A 23,207-nucleotide genomic window follows, 5' to 3' on the forward strand; every position below is an offset into this window, starting at 1 on the left:
TATGATTTTGACCATTACATGTATTTGAATTCAAAGCTACTGCGTTTGACCAGGCACTTTCAGTGCACTGCCCTTTATCAGATCAGATCAGTTGTACAAGGAAGGCCCACTGGTTGCCCTAGCAACAACCACCACTGAGGGTCTTAGGCCCTACATTGTGGTCAGTGTGGTCAGCATGAGCTACTACACATGTAGTAGTTCATTCCATTCTAAACTATCGTCCTAATAATTAAATTAATAACAGAAGATATTCTCTGAAGCAAAGCTCAGCAATCCTTTCCCATCCTTGATCAATATGTACTTACCCATCTACCCTTTTCTTGCTGTAAAAATAAACTTGTAGAAGAAACGAATATCCGGGTCATACACATACAATTAAGGATATCTGATGGGTATAGGGTAGCCCCATGCACTAACTGGGTCACTAGAACTCCTTTTTTTGACATTTGGGATGTTGGTCTGTCGTACAGACAGACCAACATCCCAAATGTCAAAAAAGGAGTTCTAGCGACCCAGTTACTGGGACTAGGTATAGGGATGATCTGTACAAATTAAGTTGTGTTCTCCATTTCCCTTATAGATAGTGCCATTTTCAAGTTTCAACCTGACACATGCATCCTTTTTTAATTTTTTTTTTCTAGCAATAGTTGTTCACTTTTTGAATGAAACATCCAACAACAAAATCACTTCACGTCCATGTCAAGCTATGGAATGTCATCTTTAAGCCCGGTTCAAGTACGGCGCAAAAGCAAAAGCGAATGTGAATTTGTGACATCATGGCATCAACCCCATACTCCTAGAACTATGGGGTCCCCTCATAAGTCCAATAAGGTCCGCCGCCTCATAGGTCCGACAAAATCGCATCCCCCCAACCAAATAAAGGCCCATTTAATAGTCCGACATCTCACAGGTCCGGTGCCTCATAAGTGTGATGCCTCATACATGTAGGTCTGACACCTCATACGCTTCGTTTTTCCGACGTCGGACTTATGACGTGTCGGACTTACATGTATGAGGTGTCGGACCCATGAGGCTGAATAAATAAATGTACATTGTTATGCCTCATTATAGTCCGAGTAACTTGGACCCAACTTATCGCCTTTTTTAACATTTGGACATGGTCTGGCGATACTGCCAGACCATGTCCAAATGTTAAAAAAGGCGATAAGTTGGGTCCAAGTTACTCGGACTAGCCTCATTACTAGTCCGACGCCTTATGCGTCGGACCTATGAGGCGTCAGACTTATGATACGGCCCCGAACAATGATGCTCCGCTCTGCGGAGCAGTCGTGGCAAGTATTCGCGCTGCAAATTCATGAAATTAGTAAAAGTTGCTTCGCAGGCCAACACTAAACAGCAGCCCAAAACAGGGTGGATCTGTTTTGTGAAAAAAAGCTACTCCTAGAACTATGTAGCCCCATAAATGTGGCCTATTTACTGGACTGCCTCCGTAAACATAGGCCACACACCCACATGAACAAAAAACGTGTCGACTTTGCCAAATTTTGATTTTCACATTTAGGCTTACTTTGTAGATTTTTTTGCTTTAGAAGCATTCTCACCCTCTATATAGGCTAATCAGAAAGTGCTGCCTTTTTCAGATGTCCATTTTTCGTGAAATTTCCAGATACATTTGCACACGTTTGCGTATCAAAATTTCAACATGAAATTTCACAAAAATTAAACATCTGAAAAAGACAGCACTTTCTGATTAGCCTTTATAGAGGGTGAGAATGCTTCTAAAGCAAAAACAATCTACAAAGTAAGCCTAAATGTGAAAATCAAAATTTGGCAAAGTCGACACGTTTTTTGTACATGTGGATGTGTGGCCTATGTTTACGGAGGCAGTCCAGTAAATAGGCCACATTTATGGGGCTAAGAACTATGAGGCTCCACAGTGGAGCCTTATAGTTCTAGGAGTAAAAAAAAAGCAACAAAGGTTACAGAGATGTCCAAGGTAAATACAAGTACGCTTTTTATTAAAATAAAATAGAACCATACAAATTTCAATTTATACATTTATTTCAGAAACAAGTAAAAAAGCATTTGATTCGTTGACGAAAACTGGCAGTAGGCCTAGGTTATTTTGTTTTGGGTTGTTTGTTTTCATTAAATGCGGAAACAGGTCAACTCGTACGCGAGTCAACTCGTACGCGAGTCAACTCGTACGCGAGTCAACTCGTACGCGAGTCAACTCGTACGCGAGTCAACTCGTACGCGAGTCAACTCGTACGCGAGTCAACTCGTACGCGAGTCAACTCGTACGCGAGTCAACTCGTACGCGAGTCAACTCGTACGCGAGTCAACTCGTACGCGAGTCAACTCGTACGCGAGTCAACTCGTACGCGAGTCAACTCGTACGCGAGTCAACTCGTACGCGAGTCAACTCGTACGCGAGTCAACTCGTACGCGAGTCAACTCGTACGCGAGTCAACTCGTACGCGAGTCAACTCGTACGCGAGTCAACTCGTACGCGAGTCAACTCGTACGCGAGTCAACTCGTACGCGAGTCAACTCGTACGCGAGTCAACTCGTACGCGAGTCAACTCGTACGCGAGTCAACTCGTACGCGAGTCAACTCGTACGCGAGTCAACTCGTACGCGAGTCAACTCGTACGCGAGTCAACTCGTACGCGAGTCAACTCGTACGCGAGTCAACTCGTACGCGAGTCAACTCGTACGCGAGTCAACTCGTACGCGAGTCAACTCGTACGCGAGTCAACTCGTACGCGAGTCAACTCGTACGCGAGTCAACTCGTACGCGAGTCAACTCGTACGCGAGTCAACTCGTACGCGAGTCAACTCGTACGCGAGTCAACTCGTACGCGAGTCAACTCGTACGCGAGTCAACTCGTACGCGAGTCAACTCGTACGCGAGTCAACTCGTACGCGAGTCAACTCGTACGCGAGTCAACTCGTACGCGAGTCAACTCGTACGCGAGTCAACTCGTACGCGAGTCAACTCGTACGCGAGTCAACTCGTACGCGAGTCAACTCGTACGCGAGTCAACTCGTACGCGAGTCAACTCGTACGCGAGTCAACTCGTACGCGAGTCAACTCGTACGCGAGTCAACTTCTGTAATTATACAAGACCTGGTTTTAATTGAGTTCTTGAGAATAAAATAATTTCTCCATCATTATAGCTGAGCTCCGTGTGTCTTGTATTCTTCATAGTCATCGTTCATTCCGTTCTTAGCCACAGCTACCGTATCCTAACATATAGTTTATAGTCAAACCTTCCAAAGACTATAGCCAAATCTATATGTTACACTATCGTTAAACCACACTTTTTTATATTTTACGTGCATAACTTTGTTCACAACTAAACCTTATGGCGTGATAGCTATTTTACATAAATGAATGTAATTATGTCATGAGTTTTAACATTAAGAAGCCTTATTGCAAACAATACATAATTTCAAGCTTCAATTTATAACTTATCAACGAGCAACACGATTTAACCATTGCATGAATGATACGAAGATCGACAAAGCAAAAATAATGTTCTGGTTTGAACAACGCTTGGATTTAAGCAGCTCTTAATCATAGTGCTTGTAGGCCTATACATCGAAGAGTACAAACACCAAAGATTGTCTCATGCGGAACAATACAAATTAATACATTCAAAATATTTATTTGATATTATAGTGGTCAGCAAACTAGGGAGTAAAATTCTAAAATCTGAACTTGTGATGACTCTGAACTTTTCAGATGTGGTATATAAAAGAAAAAGCAAGCTGATCTAAGAAGCATATTCAGCTCGAGGGCGGATGGAACACAAGGTTTTTTTGGGGGGGGGGCAAAAAAATTTCCCCCCCCCCCCGAAAAAAGTGGGTAAAAAATTACGGCGAGGGGTTCGGAGCCCGCATAAGGGCCCTGATTTTTTTTTTTTTTTTTTTTTTTTTGATTCTAGATGCTCTGTGGTGCGATCTGAGGCAATTTCTGACCACTTTAACCAATTTTGTTTAAGGAAAAGATGGTGGTCCAGTGTATGCAGTGCCTGCCTTTATTGCGACGTCACTTGAAAAAAAATGGGTTCGAGGGTTTTTTTTGGGGGGGGGGGGATGGCCCCCGTTGCCCCCCCCCCCCCCCCGGATCCGCCGGGTAGCAAAACAAGAAAAGAAAGAAGTTATTCTCCAACAACTTGACATATAACGCTGCTTTCACCCATAGGGACACACCGCGGCCCTGAAAAAAACAGGATAAGTAAGATGACATTCAACAACACATGGATGAAATCCAGGAATCATGGAAAACTACGCCTGTAAATTAACACATTCAAAAAAAATTGTTCCCGTTGAGGACCTACTCGCGTTTTTGTCTAGAACGCTAATTTACTAGTATGAGTGGTATACAGGGGCGTATATAGCAAGGTCATTTTTGTTGGGGGCGGATTACTTGAAAAGGGCACTTGTACATCCGTGCTGAAATGTAGACACGTATTTTCTTTAAAAAGGGCACTTGTTCAGAAAAAAGGGCACTTGTCAACAAAAGAAGGGCACTCTTTACAATTTTTTTGTTGGGGGGGGGGGTTAAACGCTGGTGAAAAAGGGCATTTGAATGGAAAAGGGCAATCTTTACAAAATATGGGGGGGGGGGTAAATACACCCCTACCCCTAGGGGTTTGGTGCAAATTCAGTGTACTTTCACAAGGTTAAAAATGCTCTTTCCGTGTTTTGTTTTAAATTTCACCCGATATAGATTTCGATTTTAAAGTGCTGAAGTTAGAATAAGACATTGAACTAAACTAATTACAAAATTCCACATTAATACATTGTAACTTCACATATTTCGAAATATTTGCGGTTTGAAATTAAATGACGGGCGTATTATTTTGGTCCCGATGCAAAAGCGACCCAAAAATAAAACGTGCTGTAACAGACCTTTGCTGTCATCCGAGCGCTTTATCATTTACATACAATTATATCCCCTTGGAATCAGCACCAGTCTGTCAATGGGTAGCGTGGCGACAGTGCCGGTGTAGCATGAATTTAGGTTTTATGAAATACGGACTCATTGGTGGTATTGCGCATGCTCATGCATAGATAATTAGGAGAGGGACTGGTCACGTGAGAGGGTTTAACCAATAAAAGGGAAAAAGATTCCGATTTTCATACAAGTCCGATTTTCATATGACACCGGATTCCAATCTCCCTCAGTGCTGATACTATTTGAAAACAGAGAGAGAGAGAGAGAGAGAGAGGGGGGGGGGGATACGCGGAACACGTCTGTATTGTTTCAATTCCAAACCAGTTCTCTCCTTTATTTAACTCAGCAAATACTTTTATATCATTTACAATTGGTTGTCCTAAACCCCGCCCCTTTAACTGTGATTTGATTGTTCGACCCTACCCTTATCCCTGATTGGCTGCAAGTTTCGTGGAGCGTGGTCACTGCAGTGTCGGGTCACAAGAGGGCGCACTCATTTTCCACCGGTGGAAAATGGGAAGTGACTCTCGTAGAGAAAATACTTACGCAGGAGCCGTCCACGGCGCTTAATGCCAAGACTTATAATAAACAATGACATCATCGACAAGGGACAAATGCAGGTCGTCACAGGGTCATGTTTACAAGTATTCACTAAGGGTTAAAACCGCCCCTTTTTAAGTAGCTTTTCCCGTGAGGGTTGAGATAAACCACACAAATTGAAAGTTTTTTATGAGGGGAAAAAGTGAACACAATAATAAGAACAAGGGTGGAATAAAATTGAACATGCAGCTATGTGGACAACTATATCATATGCCTACCTTGACGCAAATGGTCGTAAAGCGCCTTGAGACTGTTGATACGATGGAAAGCGCTATTTTCATAAGCATTACAATTTATTTTATTTTTATATTTTTAAATTTAAAGTCAGACAGACGATCATAAAGCAACTGATGATAAGCATTGTGTCCATTCAGACCTGAAAAGGAAAGCTACGGAAACTGAAAGTGTTCCACAACTTCAACTTCTGCGATGGTTTTACCAATAATATAATGGCTAGGCCTACAATAATTTAACGCCTCCACTCGTTTATGCACTAACTAAACCCATCATAGAAACCCCAACATTCAGGAAAATAACATTTTTTTCTTTCTTGCAAATCTTATAAATAGAAAATTGCATTGTGCCAGACACAATCACTAGACTACGATAGATTGGCTGGGTTTGGTGGCCTGTCGTGCGTTCTGTCCACACCGGCGCGCCGGTGTGGACAGAACGCATACCGCACCGTACACGTACGGCATGCGTAATTAGCGCAGCCTTAGGAGATTGACCAAGTTTGGGTTGCTGAATTCACATGAAAATGACATGTACGTTTTTAACATGGTGGTCTGGATTCGACGCTTAAGGGGGACGTGATGAAGGCTTACGGGGCGGGCACAGACCGAGCGCAACCCAGACTTGGGCCAAGTCTAACGGGGCTCTCAAAAGTGGTTTAAAAAAACCTCCTTTCTTGTTGGCACACGAAGCCCATAAAGCCTGAAGGTTCACCCCTGGCGACGTGCTATAATTATTTTTAAAAACATATAATTTTTTTAAAAGGTCATATTTTTCCTTCTCTTACTTCGACGCTTTACACCTTTCAAAGTTATGTTATAACATTTTCCCGATTTCATTGAGCATATAGAGTTGCTTTCGTAAAATTTAAATCAAATTTCAATGCGATTTTTTGTAAAAAGCTTTGCATAACCGACTGAGCAAGGTATGAAACTGGACAGGAAAACCTAAAGTTAAGTTGGTCGGAAAAAAAAATCTGCAAAATATATCAACACGTATATTATACTGCATATAATTTAGTCCTAAACAATACTAGCAATAATTCTTACAATAAAAATACGCACGAAAAAGAAGGGAATACTTGAGGATTTTTTACCTGTAGTGGGTCAGGCAGGCTCGTTGTCCGGCAACTTTTGATGGTGTTTATCCTTATATGAGAACAGGCGTCAGTATAGCCCGATAGGGCTTGCAGTCATATGCCCAGCGAGACTTAGACTTGGCCAAGTCTGGGTTGCGCTCGGTCTGTGCCTATAGTAAATCCACTCACAGCGCTTACCGCATACGTCCTAACAGTACATAACGCGCGCCCTCATGCGTCGAATCCGGACCATCATGTTAAAAACGTACATGTACATGTTATTTTCAAGTGATGCAGCTAACTTTTGCACCACAAGTATGCACATGCTCTGCAATACATGCACACACATGTGTACAATGTACGTGAAATACGCGTGTTGTACTGTACAATGTACATACAGTGTGTGCGCATTGTTATACGGCACTGAAGTGGAACGCGCGCTGAAGTGTACCTTGTCGGGCATCTGGGAAGGCGTAAACTAAGTGATTTTCGCTACTTTTTTTTTCTTTTAAGATTCCGACTTAAAGCAATTCCGACTTGAGTCAAGTCTAAGCGAGACTGCACTCTGTACTGGTCTCTTTTTGTCTGTGCATTCTAATTGTTCCATTCGCTGAAGCAACATGCGCAGTACGGTCAAAGGTGATGCATAGATGGAATGTGGGGATTCCCCTTTTCCGTGACCGGTCGCGCGTTGGCACTGCTGGTATATCACGTGACCCTCTCGTACAACTTGTAAGAGTGAACCGTGTTCAAACATGTAGTGTGTCACTAACTCGTCATCACAACGGACTTCAATTTTTGACATTAGTATTTTAGGCAAAATTCAAATAATGGTTGTGTCCAAAAAAATAGGGTTTTTTTACATATGGAATTTGGATCAGGAAGATTTTGTCCTCCACCTTTTTGTAGACCTTTATGCCCTGCGAAGAAAAATATAAATTTTCGTCCAATTTCGCAAATTCAAACGTTGGTTTACGAACTTCAATTTTTCAGATATTGAAGGACACGCCACGCTATCATAAATAACTTTGTTTTTCAAGGATGTTCAACATCAAGTGTAATTGTTGACATGCGTCTAATTTTTGAATTATGAAAGCGTGTGAAGCGTATTGCTGTCACGTCCTATTAAAAGAAAAATCACGCAATTGTATGAAACGTTGTTCCGTCATAATGACGCGGGTTTTTCATTACGGGTGCACACCGGTAAATCGATCCGCCAAGCTCATGAATACAAGTTATACCCACAAAATATTCTATATTAGAGAGTTCTGAGCGCCGTAAAATTGGAGAATTGAAGAGATATGGTTATGAACCTCTGGCCCGGACTTGGGGCTTCCAATTCTGAGCATTTTGGATGCTCTTGGGCTCGAAAGTCGTGCTATTTTGCCGTGTTGTGGAGGTATCGTTTTTCAAGATTGCTACTTTTCCGCTTTGGGGAAACTAGGGGTCGTCTTCTTTGGGTGAAAATATCTCGAAAAGTCAATGGTCAACCCACCAAAAATTGAAAAGAAAACGAAAGATGACATGTTGATTATCATTTTTCTGTGCAGCTTGACTACCTGTGAGAGTTTTGGGTATTTTTAAAAGAATTTTGAAGTATGGGCATTTAGCACTAGTGTCTATGGGAATGTATTTGCAGGTATGCATCCTATACAGCATGCATGTGCGCCATGTTGCGTTTAATCAGCGCACACCCCTTAATCGGTCACAATCCAGAGATCAAGAGACGGGTTTTCTTGCTTTACAAGTATCACATAATCAGCACGCGTGACAACTGTTACTTGCTCACCTGTATTTGGTACAGCGCTTCCAGCCGAAGCCAAGAAATCCACACTTCGTTGTGTAGCGCTGAGGGCATCCGTATCTACAGACTGTTCCCCTTGTGTACAATTTATAATGTCATTTTCAGTCAAAATGGTTTTCACATTTTTATCATAAATATAATACCTTTGAATTTTTGTATAGATAGAAGTTTCCAGAAAGCATGTCAAAACACTGGCTTAAAATGTGGTCTAACAACACTGGTGAAGAGGAAATACGACAACAAAACTTTATTTATCCATATTTTCAGAAATACTGAGATTTGCGTACAGCAAAATGAAAAAAAAATAGGGAGGATATTATTTTGGGTAAATCCATTTGTAATCTTGTAACTTCAGTACTCATCTTCTGACCGACAATGTAACAATACGAATTTCCTCTTTTGCAACTTTGAGCCGACGCAACTCTGTTCATTTACGATTTGTAATTTGGTAGGCCTACAGTATTTTACGGTATTCGTCAAGAATTTCTGAAAATATGGGGAGTCAGGGTGGCGTAGCGGTACTTTCCTCGCCTTCCACTGCTGTGACCCGGGTTCTAATCCCGCCTGGGCCAATATGTGGATTGGGTTTTCAGTCCCTGCCTGATTCCGTGGGTTTTGCCCAGAATATTCTTCTGGGGTTTTCCTCCCACCTCTAAAACTGTAACTTCTTCTCATTGTCTTCTCTCCACAGGTTTCTTCAGGCTTCCGGGCTACAGTGCTTATGGTACTTTTGAGGAATCCTTGGTTTCATTACCAGAAAGAAATAAAATAAATAAATAAAACAATGTCTCACTTTAAATTCTCCTTGCTTGTCACCATTTCTATAATTCCGCTGAAACAAAATGGAATCATTCTGATATTTAAGAAAATATCACCGCATAATGACCACCCATTTAATCATGTATACAGCCGCTGTGGAAGTGGGGTTGACAATAATTCCAGAGTCTTACATTTCATCAAGAAAAAATATCAGAGTTTTTTCGCACTTGGGACGGAACGACTTACTGTGATTGTGGTAAATGGGCAGCCAAGATGATGACGATAACACAGCCGAAGGAAAGCATGGTTTATCTCCAGATGCGGGAAACCAAAATCGAATCCTCTGAAAAGATTAACACATAATACCACTCAATAGGTGATTGTGTGCGACAGTTCTGGAAATTGGAATTCTTGGGGTTGTTGGGCTGACTTGACCGTCTCTCCCACGGAAGGAGTGTATTTCTTTTCACGAAGAAAGTTCACCCAGATCTACTTCAAACTGGCTCAAATGTATTAGTGCAGACTTCATCATCTGATGGTTATTACTGACAAACTAGCTCACACACGCTAAAACAAAGATGTATACAGACTAGGCCAATACTGGTCGTGTACTGCTTTTTTTGTTCACACGGCTTGGAACTTGTGAGCGTCTCGAGTAAAGACCAGCAGATCTGTATTTAACATCAAGAGTGACGTAGATTGATAAAATGATAGCACACACATATCCTACATCCGTTATGCGACTATTATGTTTATTTCCTGGATGTGTTTTGTATATTCGTTGGTGTCTAATAGTTTTGATATAGTGCTGTTGATATGACATTATGCTAAATACAGTGGCGTCGCCAACGGGGGGGGGGGGGGGGGGGGCAGGGGGGGCACGTGACCCCCCCCCTGGAAAACCTAGTGCCCCCCCGAGTGCCCCCCCCCCCCCCCCCCCCATCTGAGATTTGGGTTGGTAAAAAAATATATATATACTTTGTTATATTCAACTCCCATCATCTGAGTTGGTTAAATAGCAATTTCTGGAGATATCTTCAGATCGAATTTAGCATCAAATGTGGCACCATTTTGCATCTAGCCCATCCTCCGTATGCGAAAATTTTCAAAAGGGGAGGGGGGCACCCCCTCCCCTTAAACCCCTCCCCCAGGACGGCGATCCGTATCCACCTAAGTGGCCCCCATCAAATGCTGGTGCCCCCCCCCCCCCCTGTGCCCCCCCAGACTGAAAAGTCTGGTGACGCCACTGGCTAAATACCTTAATGACTTTATATGCACGAGATCGGAAGCTGCAAACTACATGTATAATACAAAGTAAAAGCAGAACTAACTTCAATATGGGAACTTGGGAACTGGAATTCCACTGAGCTGTTTGTTTCACACTCCCTCTTCCTTACAAGTGCTGACGATAATCGCACTGCCAGAAACACCGGGGCGAACCCCTTCTCTTAGCGATGCACTGGGATCTTTATTGTGCATTATATTATTATACAACACATGGGACCTACGGCGTCACGTCCCATCCGAAGGACGAAGCAAGTGCCTTGCTTAAGGGCACAAGTGTCCCGGCCCGGGCTCGAACCCACGTCACTGTTGCCTCTGAAACACCAGAGCATTAGTGCACTGTTTTTAACCGATAGGCCATGGCACTTTTCAAGTGCTGTACAATTCAAGTAGGCCTGGACTACTGCCAACCGAAACCTTATCCCCGGAGCTGCTAAGCAGAAAAGGACGTCTAATAAAGTGAAGTGAAAGAGATTACATGTTTATGTTAGGGGGGGGGGGTCTGTGCAAAGCAGATGCATGAAATTTCGGCAGATGTTGGTTAAAGGGAATATACAACATTTGCAAACATCGAAAAACAAAACTTACTACGATGTTGGTAAATGACAGTCTAAAGCATCCTGTAAAATTATGGCACCTGGTGTGAAGTCATTTTCAAGAAAATTGTATTAATGTATTCATTTCCAACGGTGGTCAGCCGACCACCGTTGGAAAAAAACCTAACTATTTGTCAACTACTGCTCAAAATTTACCTTTTTTTCAGTCCAAATTTTGTTTGCTATTGGTTACATGTTCATGAACGGGTGCAGGCCAGCTAGACTGTTTCCCTTACCTTACAATTTTCTGGCAACTATAAATTGATCCATTTTATCTTTAGTTGAGTCAGGGAACCAGACTACTTGAATATTCTTGTTTTTCTTGGTTTTTCCAGCATTTCCAAACACAAAACTTCAAACATGTCAGTGTAACAATATTTGATCTATTATACTAGCCCCTCAAATAGTTCATTTTTGAAAATTACAGCAAAAGCCAATGATGTACACTCCCTTTAAAGAACATCATGTGTTTGTTCCCATGACAGCTCAGTCTATACTTCAACACAGTTGCGGATCGGCACACCCTCCCCACCCCTACCCCCCCCCCCCGCGACAGACAAGTGCCACAAGTAATTATTTACATAATAGAAACAAGACAAGGCAAGACACGCCTAGTAAAGCAGGTCCCAGAGGGCACACAATTATATTCAATCGATTCAAAATGATTGTTTACTGCAAGTCATTTAAGGGGCGATTCCAGCTTGAGCTCGGAGGGGGGGGGTTAAGAGCAGGCATGTACTTTTTCTGTATGATTAGACCCCCTAAACGCCCCACCCCCGTAGATCCGCCATGTGCTTTTCATGCATAATATATACACAGTGTCGGGGCGAATTTAGCCCAGTTCTTCCTCCATGGTTTGGGTGATGGGGTATCCTTAGTTGGCCATTGTCAGACTTAAACTAGCTTAGACACACGTTACAGTCAGTGATATAGCGATACAGCCGAAGACGACTAGGCTCTGGACCTTACTTGAGACCAATTCCCTGAATTACCTCATCACTCTATATTTAATATCTAAATTCACTGCTTCAAACATCGGTATGTTTATGTTTTGACTGAAATGCCATATCTAACCTCCAGCCCACCCCCAGCCCCCAGCCAACCCCCAGCCCCCATCCAATCCCCAGCCCCCATCCAACCCCCCAAGCCCCCAACCCCCCTCCCTGACCACCGCCACCACCACCACCCCACCACCACACCAAAGAAGGTATCTTGGACTTCAACACCCCAGCCAAACCCCCTTTTGAAAAATCTCGGATCCGCAACAGCATCCTCAAACTGTTGGGAGGAATTGATCATAATACAAATAGCGACTGACAGACCCTTGTAATAAAGATTATCTTTGTTAATTGATTGGAAAAACGTTGGGAGAAACGTGTCCGCAAGAAAAAATATTGCCATCTGAAAACTCTCGTTGCAAATGTGCATGACGAATATTCCCCATTGTGCGCCGAAAATAATTTATTATGCAGGCCAACGTGCATCATTGTGCAAATGACATGCCGTCCAGCCGTAATGTATGCGCCTGCGTAGTTCCCGGGAATACGAAGCACGCTTCGTGTAGTCCATTAGACGTGAAATTTAACTGATGCTGCATGAGCAGACCAACTTCCTGATAAAGTTTGTGCCGGATTATCGACCAAGACGGTGGGTAAGTACAAATAATTATGTTCAACTTCGACTGTAACGAAAACGTTAGTTGGACTGAAAACTATGGTGGCCCTGAAGGGACATCGCATATCGCAAACGTGTGCGCACACGTGTGCAATGTCGTGAAACAATTCGCGAATATGTGCGCACACGTATGCGATGTCGCGAAATTTATCGCGAATATGTGCGCACACGTATGCGATGTCGTGAAATTTATCGCGAATATGTGCGCACACGTATGCGAAACATATTCGCGAATTGTTTCACGACATCGCATGCGTGTGCGCACATATTCGCGATAAATTTCGCGACATCGCATACGTGTGCGCACATATTCGCGAATTGTTTCACGACATTGCATACGTGTGCGCACACATTCGCGATAAATTTCGCGACATCGCATACGTATGCGCACAAGTTTGCGATATGCGATGTCCCTTCAGGGCCACCATACTCACGTGTTTTTGCCTGTTTAGAGCACTTCCTTAATAATGATACATCTGTCACATTCACGGTAAAGTGACCGCAACATATTCTTTTTACAGTAGAAGCTAGTGGTTTTATTGAGGGAACTTGTAAGTACGTGTACCGTTTTGTCTCCTGAGTTTGTAAAGGGTGAGTAAAACAAAAGGAAACCCAAATGACATGACCATTTTTGCAATGAAGTTCTGCATGTAGCACTTTCAAAATATAGCATATAAAAAGCCTAATCAATAAGCTTTCTTTTAGTACAAGAGTCACTCAAATCACTCATGTACTTTTCAAGTAACGGAATTTTAAACGAGGTTCTGTCTATGGATCACAAAAAAATAAGTGTCCTTTCAGCAAAACGAATATAATTCAAATAGGGATGTACACGGGTTGAATTGTTTTCGTTTTGCTGAAAGAACACTGACCTTTTTCGTGATCCGTGGACAGAATTTAAAAACGGTGTTTGTGTTTAAAACTCCGTAACTTGAAAAGTGCCTAAGTGATTTGAATGATTCTTGTACTAAAAGAAAGGTTATTACTTGGGCTTTCATATGCTAGATTTTAAAAAAGCTACATGTAGAACTTCATTTGAAAAATGGTCCTGACTTTGGGTTTCCTTTTTTTGATTCAAACTTTATTTGTAAAAATACAGGCCATTTTCCTTTGTTGTCCGTCTCAATCGTCGTCGTTGAAAGCAGCGATCAAAGGTAAGAAGACCATCGCACGAATTGTCAAATGTTATGTGGCATTTCCAATATTTACAAATTACAATCCTGCTTATTGAGGGAATGTCTGTACGTGTATTGTAGTTGATTTAGGAGTAGTCCTCTTTAGTTTCTGTATTATGTTCTACTTCTCGAAGAATCTTTACTCGGTAATGGCTATCCAGAGGTGTCTTTTTCTTGGTTACAGCCCGATAGTCCGAAGGTTCGACAGTCCCATTGTTCTTTAGTCCGAAGGGTCATTAGTCGTCCGAAGGTGCAATAGTCCGAAGGTTCGATAGTCCGAATAGACGATAAGGTTCGATAATCCGAATAGATGATAAGGTTCGATAGTCCGAATATACCGTAGGGTTCGATAGTCTGAATTGACAATAAGGCTGATAGTCTGAATTGACAATAAGGTTCGATAGTCCGAATTGAGAATATGGTTTGATAGCCCGAATGGGCAATACGGTTCGTCAGTATGACACTATCGGACCTTATTGCCGATTCGGACTATCGAACCTTATTGTCAATTCGGAATAATGAACATTCGGGCTATTGAACCTTCGGACTGATTAACCTTATTCTAAATTCGGACTATGAATCTTCGGATAAATGAACCTTCGGACTATTGGACCTTCGGATTATGAACCTTCGGACTATTGCATCAAATGTTAGGATTAACGAACCTTATTTCATTTTCGGACTAACGAACCCCCTCTTATGGAAATTTCGTGCATTCAGACTATCGAACCTTCGGACTAAAGAACATTCGGACTATCAGACCTTTGGACTATCGGGCGCCCCCCCCCCCCTTTTCTTCACCTATTGCTACATGTGTAGGTTTATTGTCCGTATTATTCACCAACTTGGATACGACAAAAAATCCTTTATTGGGCCCCTGAAAAAAATATGGCTTAATGTTGGGCTATATAACAGGCTCGGATCCAGGCGGGAGTTTGTGTGGTTAAGTGGCCACCCCCCCCCCTCTCCGCCCCGGCCCCGCCCCCGCCCCACGACTTACCAACGTTAATTATTGGCATAACCCTTGCAAGGTTCCCTGAATAAAGTTACACGCGTTATTGAAAATCTCGATTAATTGATTCAGGTTTTTAGTCTTATAACTGCAACGCCTCTTCTACCCCCCCCCCTAAAACCTTGGAGTCTTACATCGACACCCGTCGACTTCTTAAATCCTGGATCCGCCACAGCCTGGCGCCTTGTAAGTAGACTATAATTTCCCGTCCCTGGATTCTCATGGGGCAGAACCCCTCTACCCAACGAAAGTTGCGTTATCCACTTCGAAAGCCATTATTCTACTCGTCTGACTAATAAGTATTTCCTTGATTCAACCAATTACTTCACATTTTGTTTCATTTTCTGCGAATGGCGCGTCATGACCTCGCGCATCTCTCTTTCAGTACTAGGGCTTTCAGATCAAGGAAATTCAAGGACAATTACTGTGATTGCTACTTTCTATTCATGTTATTACGATTAGAACCCCTATAGGCAAAAGGGTATAACTTGAAGGAAAAAAAAAGAGCATTTCGAGAAAAATCAGTGTCAAATTTCAAGGTCCTCTGTTTTTTTTTATTTTACCACAAATTAAACCAATGTTTCTACCACGAGTTGTGAATAAACATACATTAGAAATGTCAGTTTCTTGTCCTTGGCAATTTTAAACCAGAAATTTAACAAATATAATAAAAAGGATTATTTTGGCAAAAGGATGAATCTTGAGAAAGCATATCCAAATGCACTATTATTGCACTTCCACTATGCGTATAATGTATACCTAATAACAAGGCAAAAGGATGTATCTTTTATGCCCTTTTGACATGAGGTCACATCCAGCAAAAAACCCAGAATATATCTCAACAAACGCCCTTTTGTCAAAGAAACTGAACCAAACATTCACAATTTTGCACGAGATACATCTGAAAAGGAAGGACATATGGACTTGAGGGTTCGTTGAAGGAAAACAGCGCCCCAAATAACCCCAGAAGTGACTTCATCTCAAAAAGGCCAAGACTGAAGTTACACCCTTTTGCCTTGAGGGGGCCTTACGCGAGCTCCAAATGGACTTCATTCTATCCCGAAATTGACCACTGGGTTGTAGTTTTTCACTTTCAAGATTTGTCTTTTCTCTTTAATTTCAGAACTTTAAATATTTGAATTCGGATTTTCTGCTGCCAAAGCAGGCCATCCACCAAGATGGCCTTGCCGGCAGGGAGGACCAATCTTCGGTTTGGAGTCACCATGCTGAAGCTAGCTCTGGTACTCTCCATAAGCACTAGCTGGTTCAGTCCGGTCCTTGCCAGTTTCATCCGGTTCAAACCGGACACCGAGTACGTCTACACCTTCCATTCCTCCACGGAACTGAAGATGGTTCGGACGCTGCAGGCCGAGTCTAAGGTATCGAGACCATTCAACTTGAGTAAACAAAAAGTCACGCATTGGTCATTTGTTATTCAGAGTTTCCCTCCTGTGTACAATTATTGTTCACTCTAAAATTAATCTTTCACTCTCAATTGTCTAGTATGTTGTATAAACAAGGTTGCATTTCAGGATCCGACATGAGGTTAAATGTCAGAGATCGAGATCAGAGGCTTTGTAACATCACTTCTAGCCTGTATATAACCATGTGGGATTTTTTTCCCGTACGCCCAATAATCGTCTGTTTCTCTAAATCATTAAGGATTGGGATAGGCAAAAGTCTTCGATTACACGATGCATGGAAGCAGCCAAACATTCTGGTTTTTTTCTATCTCTCCACGAGGACTGCGATTACTTCATATGAACTCGTTTTCAAACGCCACAGGAATTTGTTTGATACCTTCTCTGCCTATTGAAAAAGAATGATGATGTTTATTCGATGGTTTGTTGTCGTTGTTTTTGTTCGTTTGTTTGTAAATTTGATGGTTTGTTTTGGTTTTTGCAGTACTCTATCTCTATCATTCTTTATCGAAAATCTGACAACGTTGGAGCATCGAATTGAACTGACTTTTAAGTCTAAATGTTGTACTGTACTCCCCCCCCCCCCCAGTAATTACAATTGCAACAAATCTCCAGGCTCTTGAAGATTTCAATGATTTGCACGCCCAAGTTAACTTTTGAAAACCCGGCCTTGTAGTACAGGCATTATGTGAAAAATTAAGGGATAACCTCAAACAAATTGCAACAGAAACCATTTAAAAGGTTATTACTCAGAAAAATCTCCTCTATAACATATTAAAAGTCTTAAGAAATCCGAGTGGTGGAAAGTAGTTTTCTAATGTGTTTCTTAACCACACCCAGTACCACTTTTTTTGCTACTTTATAATGGAATATTTAGTGATGCTGCAACAATATATTTAATACTAAACACAGAGAGTTGATCTTAATTTATTATTAGATGCCCATTGACTTCAGTAAAGATCTGTAGATGATTTATATTCATTTATTATGCTGTAATATATATATACTATCTGCAATATGATATATATATATGAATCTATATATAACATATAGGTTCAGTCTATTCTGCTACCATTGGTTTCACGCACACGCACACTGCGTGGCGATCATCAGGCGAATTTACTCATTATTCTAGACCTTGGTAAGTTTCAATATCCCTATGTTTCCCAAATTTGCGATATGCCGATAATAATTTGCATAAATGCCATTTATTAATTTGCATAGATTAAAGTTAAAATTATGGCTGTCATGTGTTGACATGTCACAATAACATTTCCCCTGATAATCCAAGTCCAGTCATGTACATAAATTAATTTCACACCATGGTGCATTGCTATAAGGTTCCTTAAAAAAGGAAAGAAATCCAAGTGGTGGAAATATGCCTAATTTGCATAAATTCAAAATGGCCACTTATTACATGATTTTATATTTGGCCATAACTCTTGTCCTGCATTGCTTTTTGGAGTACTTTGAACAACAATTTGTCCTTTGACATTGATTTCATCATCATTCCAGTCCGAGGTACCTTATGAGATCCTATGTTTCCTATGGGGTATAAGTGTTGGAAAATGTGATATCCCTGTGTCGCAGAGCGAACCCTTGTGCCGCTCTACTCGGACCAAAACTCAAGGAATAACTCAAGAGAACAGAGGATTCAACACAGGAGTTACAAATCACAAAAATCATATTATATATACGGGAAAGAAATAAACCAAAAAACCGCAAACCTCAATCCGAAAATACGTGGGCGATGGTTTTATACCCCTCCCGCATGGCTGCAAGCCCGGAATTGGTATGCAACAAAGGGAAAAGGAATTACGATTTGCATAATTCACCTAGCACCCACCTCCGAAGTTACATAACACTTTACGGCCGTAAACAAATTAGTGATTGATGAATTAACTCAGAAAATAAAAGGAATAATTTTAACACATTTCAGGGACAAAAAAAATCCCTACTTTAAATCCACTAGTACACTGCATAGGGATATCACATTTTGCAACGCGTATGCCAACTTTGAGATGAGCCAAAAACCGAACAAAAAAATATCTTTCCCAATTTTTTGATATTTTGTAGCGAACATCTTGGGGTTTAATTTTCATCCAAGTTTGTCTCAATGTCGGGTGATCCACTAGGTCAAATTCAAGGTCAAATTAAAGGTCAAAATGTCATTTTACTTAAAATAACCCCCACATGAAAAAAAAATGGTAAATTTGGATTTCTCATTATGTAACCTTTCAAAAGAAATTAAGATTAACACATTTGGCTCAAAGATTATAGAAATATGGTCATTTAAAAATGGCAGCAATGTCCATTTTGACCAAAATTGCCTGGGCGGTAGCGCGAAAACTGTTTGTCCGATGGTGCTCAAACTTAAAATTTCGGCTTTTCAGCCGAAATTACCCCATAAACTAAATATGATCCAATTTGAAGAGGTTGGGGTTTCAAATTTAAAGGTTTTGGGGGTTGATTTGGCACTGAATGGCCCCAATGTCAAATGACAAAATGTTGTTTAAAGTACCCCGAAAAGCAACTTAGGACGAGAGTTACTACTAGATAGCATATTATGTCATATTTTTGGCCACTGCATTTTTCTTTGCTAAAGAAGGAATTTTTCTCATAATTATTTGGATAGACTTTACCTTCCTTAGCTGGAAATCCATTGGTAACATTTTTTTCTATCTACCATGTGGCGGTCATCTTGGAATTCAAAATGGCCGCCATTTCGGGCCTAATTTGTATCTAACTTCGGACCTAATTGTCATATGAAGTTCAGTTTGGTGGCAAACCCCATGTTTTTGATACCAAAGGAACCCAAGAAAATCATTGTTGATGGGGTATACTCCCAGTGGAGTACCCCATCAACAATGATTAACTTGGGTTCCTTGGTATCAAGAACATATGCAGTTTGCCACCAAAATGGACTTCATACGACATTCAGGTGCCACCTTATTATTTAAATGAAATCAAAGATGGCCGCTATTTTTGAATATCCAGTATGGCTGCCATCCATTTGGGATGCTTAAATGTGCTAATTGGATTCCTTGGTATCAAATTTATGGGCTTTGCCACCACCAATAGTGACTTCATACAACATGGAAGTCCAAATTTATTATACAAATAGTTCAGAACGGCGGCAATTATGAAATATCAAAGATGGCTGCCATCAACTGTAAGTACCCCGTCCACAGTGATTTACTTGCATTCATTCAAATACATGGACTTCATAGGACATTCAGGTGCAATGTTATTATAAATAAGATCCAAGATGGCGGCTATTTTGAAAAAAAAATCCAAGATGGCTGCCATCCATCTGGGATAGATCATCAGCAATGGGTCATTAAGATTACTAGGTATCAAATGTATGGGGTTTGCCATCGAAATTGACTTCGTACGCCATTCGAGTCCAAATTTATTATGCAAATAAGCCGAAAATGGCGGCCATATATTTGAAATATCCAAGATGGCTGCCATCCATTAAGAGTACACCATAAACAATAATGTACTCAGGTTCCTTGGTATCAAAAACATGGGGTTTGCCATCAAAATAAACTTCATGTGACAATCAAGTCCGAAGTTATGATACAAATTAGGCTCGAAATGGCGGCCATTTTGAAATCCAAGATGGCCGCCACACGGCAGCTGGGAAAAAATGTCTTCAATGCATTTCCGGCTTAGGGAGGTAAACTCTTTCCAAATATGGCAAAAATTACTTCTTAAACAAAAAAAGCAACAGTACATAACGGCCTATATACTATTATGGCCGCGCCAAATCATATGAAAATCATGTAATTAGCGGCCTTTTGAATTTATGCAAATTAGGCATATTTCCACCACTTGGATTTTTAACAACCCAAACCTCTAAAAATATATTTCATATTTAAAGAAAGTAGCACCAAAACTAATAATGACTGGAAATCCAATTTTATAAACTACTTTTTAGATGGTAAAATTACTGAAATTGCTCAATCCGTTCAAATAGTATCACCAATTAAACACATGACCCTAAAACCTCCTTCGCCAAAAAATGCGATTTCAAGAATCGTCGTTACAATTGTCTTCAAACATCACCAGTGATAAAACCTCAGTTTAAAAGTTAACATTCACGGAGTCATTTTGAAGGCCCGTTTTTTTGAAAAAAAAAAGGATTTTATAAGGCCAAAAAAAAAAAAAGTCTCCGGTTTCTGGTATGCGCGCGCGTCGCCGTAGCCCTGCGCGTCGGCAAAATGAAAAAGTTTTTTTTTCAATAAAAGATGATGTCTCAAAACCGCCAAACTCACTGGTTTGACTGGAATTCTGCCGAGCACAATTTTAACGTGTATTTAGATGGGGTTATGATCGAGAATAAGCTTTATGTGGCCTCTCTGGACACCCATATAATTATTTGCACTAAGTTTAGTCGGGCACCATTTGCAGTCATCAGCCGACATTTGAAGCAAAAAAGTCAAGTAAAAAAAAAAAAAAAAAGCCGCGTCGTCGCACCACTTTTTGGGCAAGCTCCATACCAGAAACCGGAAACTTTTTTTTTGGCCTAAACTGTATATGGCAGGAATTTGTTACTATCAACATACATCGACCCTCATCCCTTGTGGTTCATTTTACTCTGACGTCATGATGACGTCATCGGGTGTAAAATTACAACTGATTTTCGTTAAAAAAATGACCAATACATTGGTCTCAAACAAAATAACCAATTATGTTCATACGTTGTGATCAAATAACATTTTTTTTTGTGTTCGTAAACTCACATGACCTTTACTTCCGGGTCAACCAGAAGGTCAACGTTGGGTAAATTAACGATACAGACAGAAGCCTTGCAATCAAAACGAACCCAATTTCTTTCAACGATTTACTCGATTATGATAAAACCTGGTATGAACTTGAACCCCCGTCCGAAGATATAAAAAAAAACAGGTATCAAATTACAAGCAATTTAAGTGCCAAATTGGTGAAAATAGTTTTAGCTATATCTTTGAAACTAAATAGAGTATCGCGTTTGCTTTTTGCGTGCGGATATAAATGAGGCCTCGGGCAACAATTGTATTCCCGGTCACAAAACAGCTTGACCTTCACTTCCGGTGTTACCGGAAGTCCAATAAAATAATGAATACAACTCAAAAGCAGAGCTCTTTACTATCAGCAAATAAATAATGGTAGTGTTAGAACGGAATAAATGACACACAAATAACATTATGACGTCATCATTTCAAAGTTCGCCCTCTAGTGGTTCATCAAATAGAGTTTCCTTTCTTCAACTTAAAAAAAACATCCGTCCCAATTTAACCAAAATTTATCAACTACATATAAGTTTGCAAGGTTTCAAAATGATGACGTCATCAGACTGGAAGTTAATGTACGGAGAATTTTAAAATGATCATTTTTAAAATTCTATCTTTTGATCCCTGTCTTATCACTTTGTTCGTAGCCCAAATAGTATAATTTGCTCTAGTGGCTCATAAGCGGACCGTTGGCTACGCGCGAGCGTACACAGGCTTGAGTTTTTGTTTTACTGCCCCGCCCCTAAACTTATTTCCTTTCCCCCAATTGCCCCCGGCCAAATGTTAGAGTCTGGAACCGCCACTGAATGGACTCCCCGACTTTCAATGTGCCAACTATCTATCTAAACAAGTTGAGTACTCTACTTCCATGCCATCAGCACTTTTGGTTGAAGGCACTATCGACGAGATGTTGTTGCATGTAATTTTTCAAGCAGAATTTAAAGGGAAATTCCCAAGTAATGCTGGTTTCTTGTTTCGAATTACTTCCTTAATGTTGGGAAGTTTATTTAAGGACATTTGAAAGATTGTCTGCTCGCAACCGGATAACACTACTCTGAAAGTCGTGTTAGAAAAAACCTCCGGGCTCATACACCTTCATCGTATCAAGGACCGGGGTATTTTGGGGTCTTCTCAGGACCGAGGGGGGGGGGGGGGCACATCCCATCCTAAATCCTGTATTCGACGGCAGATTATCCTGAACATTTGCAGAAATGTTGATTGGCCGAAATTCTACAACATGAAGTCATTTGGTTTTTAATGCGCTGACCACAAGAGGAACCTTTATTGCATTTTCCCCATTTTTGGTGAAAAACAGTATTTTAGGCAGAGACTTGAACATCTTTCATTCAAAAACATTAAAATTTAGGTAAACAGGTTTTTGTGGTCATCAATAATCAAATCAGAAATGTCGATAATATAGTGCTTTGGTAGTTTAGAGTGCTACAGTGTATTATGCAGGGGTTTGTGGGGCGCTACATAGACTAAAGGATATCCCTCCTCTGCACAGTATTCTTGGTTCTGGGATTTGACAGTTCTTGCATACAAACATACAATGCATACATTAAAGAGGTTGTGGAATGCTCGAAGACATTTCCGTTATTTTTCGGGTATATGTAGCCTAAGGTGTGATGAAATAAAAACGACTATTGTTTCTGTCATAAAATGAGTACAAAAGGTACTTTGAGAGCTGTTTTTCAAGTCCTGTCATGCCTGTTTCGACCAGAACGTGCAATTTGTGTAAAAGTCGTCGTTGCGGGCAGCAAACAAAACACAGTAAATCGTGACGTAATAAACAGGACTCCCGATGCAGAGTAGCATAAACGAGTCCTGTTTATTACGTCACGATTTACTGTGTTTTGTTT

The 23,207-nt window shown here is 40.9% G+C and overlaps 1 protein-coding gene across 1 annotated transcript in view; it reads left to right on the forward strand.

The window, feature by feature from the left end:
- Nucleotides 1-16,324: 16,324 nt before the first annotated feature.
- The window catches only part of LOC119733107, a 201,807-nt gene continuing 194,924 nt past the window's right edge, over nucleotides 16,325-23,207 (forward strand). The window contains 1 exon segment of the mRNA XM_038206687.1: nucleotides 16,325-16,525. Within this exon segment, the coding sequence (XP_038062615.1) occupies nucleotides 16,325-16,525 (201 nt within the window).

Source organism: Patiria miniata, unplaced genomic scaffold (assembly GCF_015706575.1).
Source record: "Patiria miniata isolate m_02_andy unplaced genomic scaffold, ASM1570657v1 HiC_scaffold_1, whole genome shotgun sequence".
Classification (NCBI taxonomy): domain Eukaryota; kingdom Metazoa; phylum Echinodermata; class Asteroidea; order Valvatida; family Asterinidae; genus Patiria; species Patiria miniata.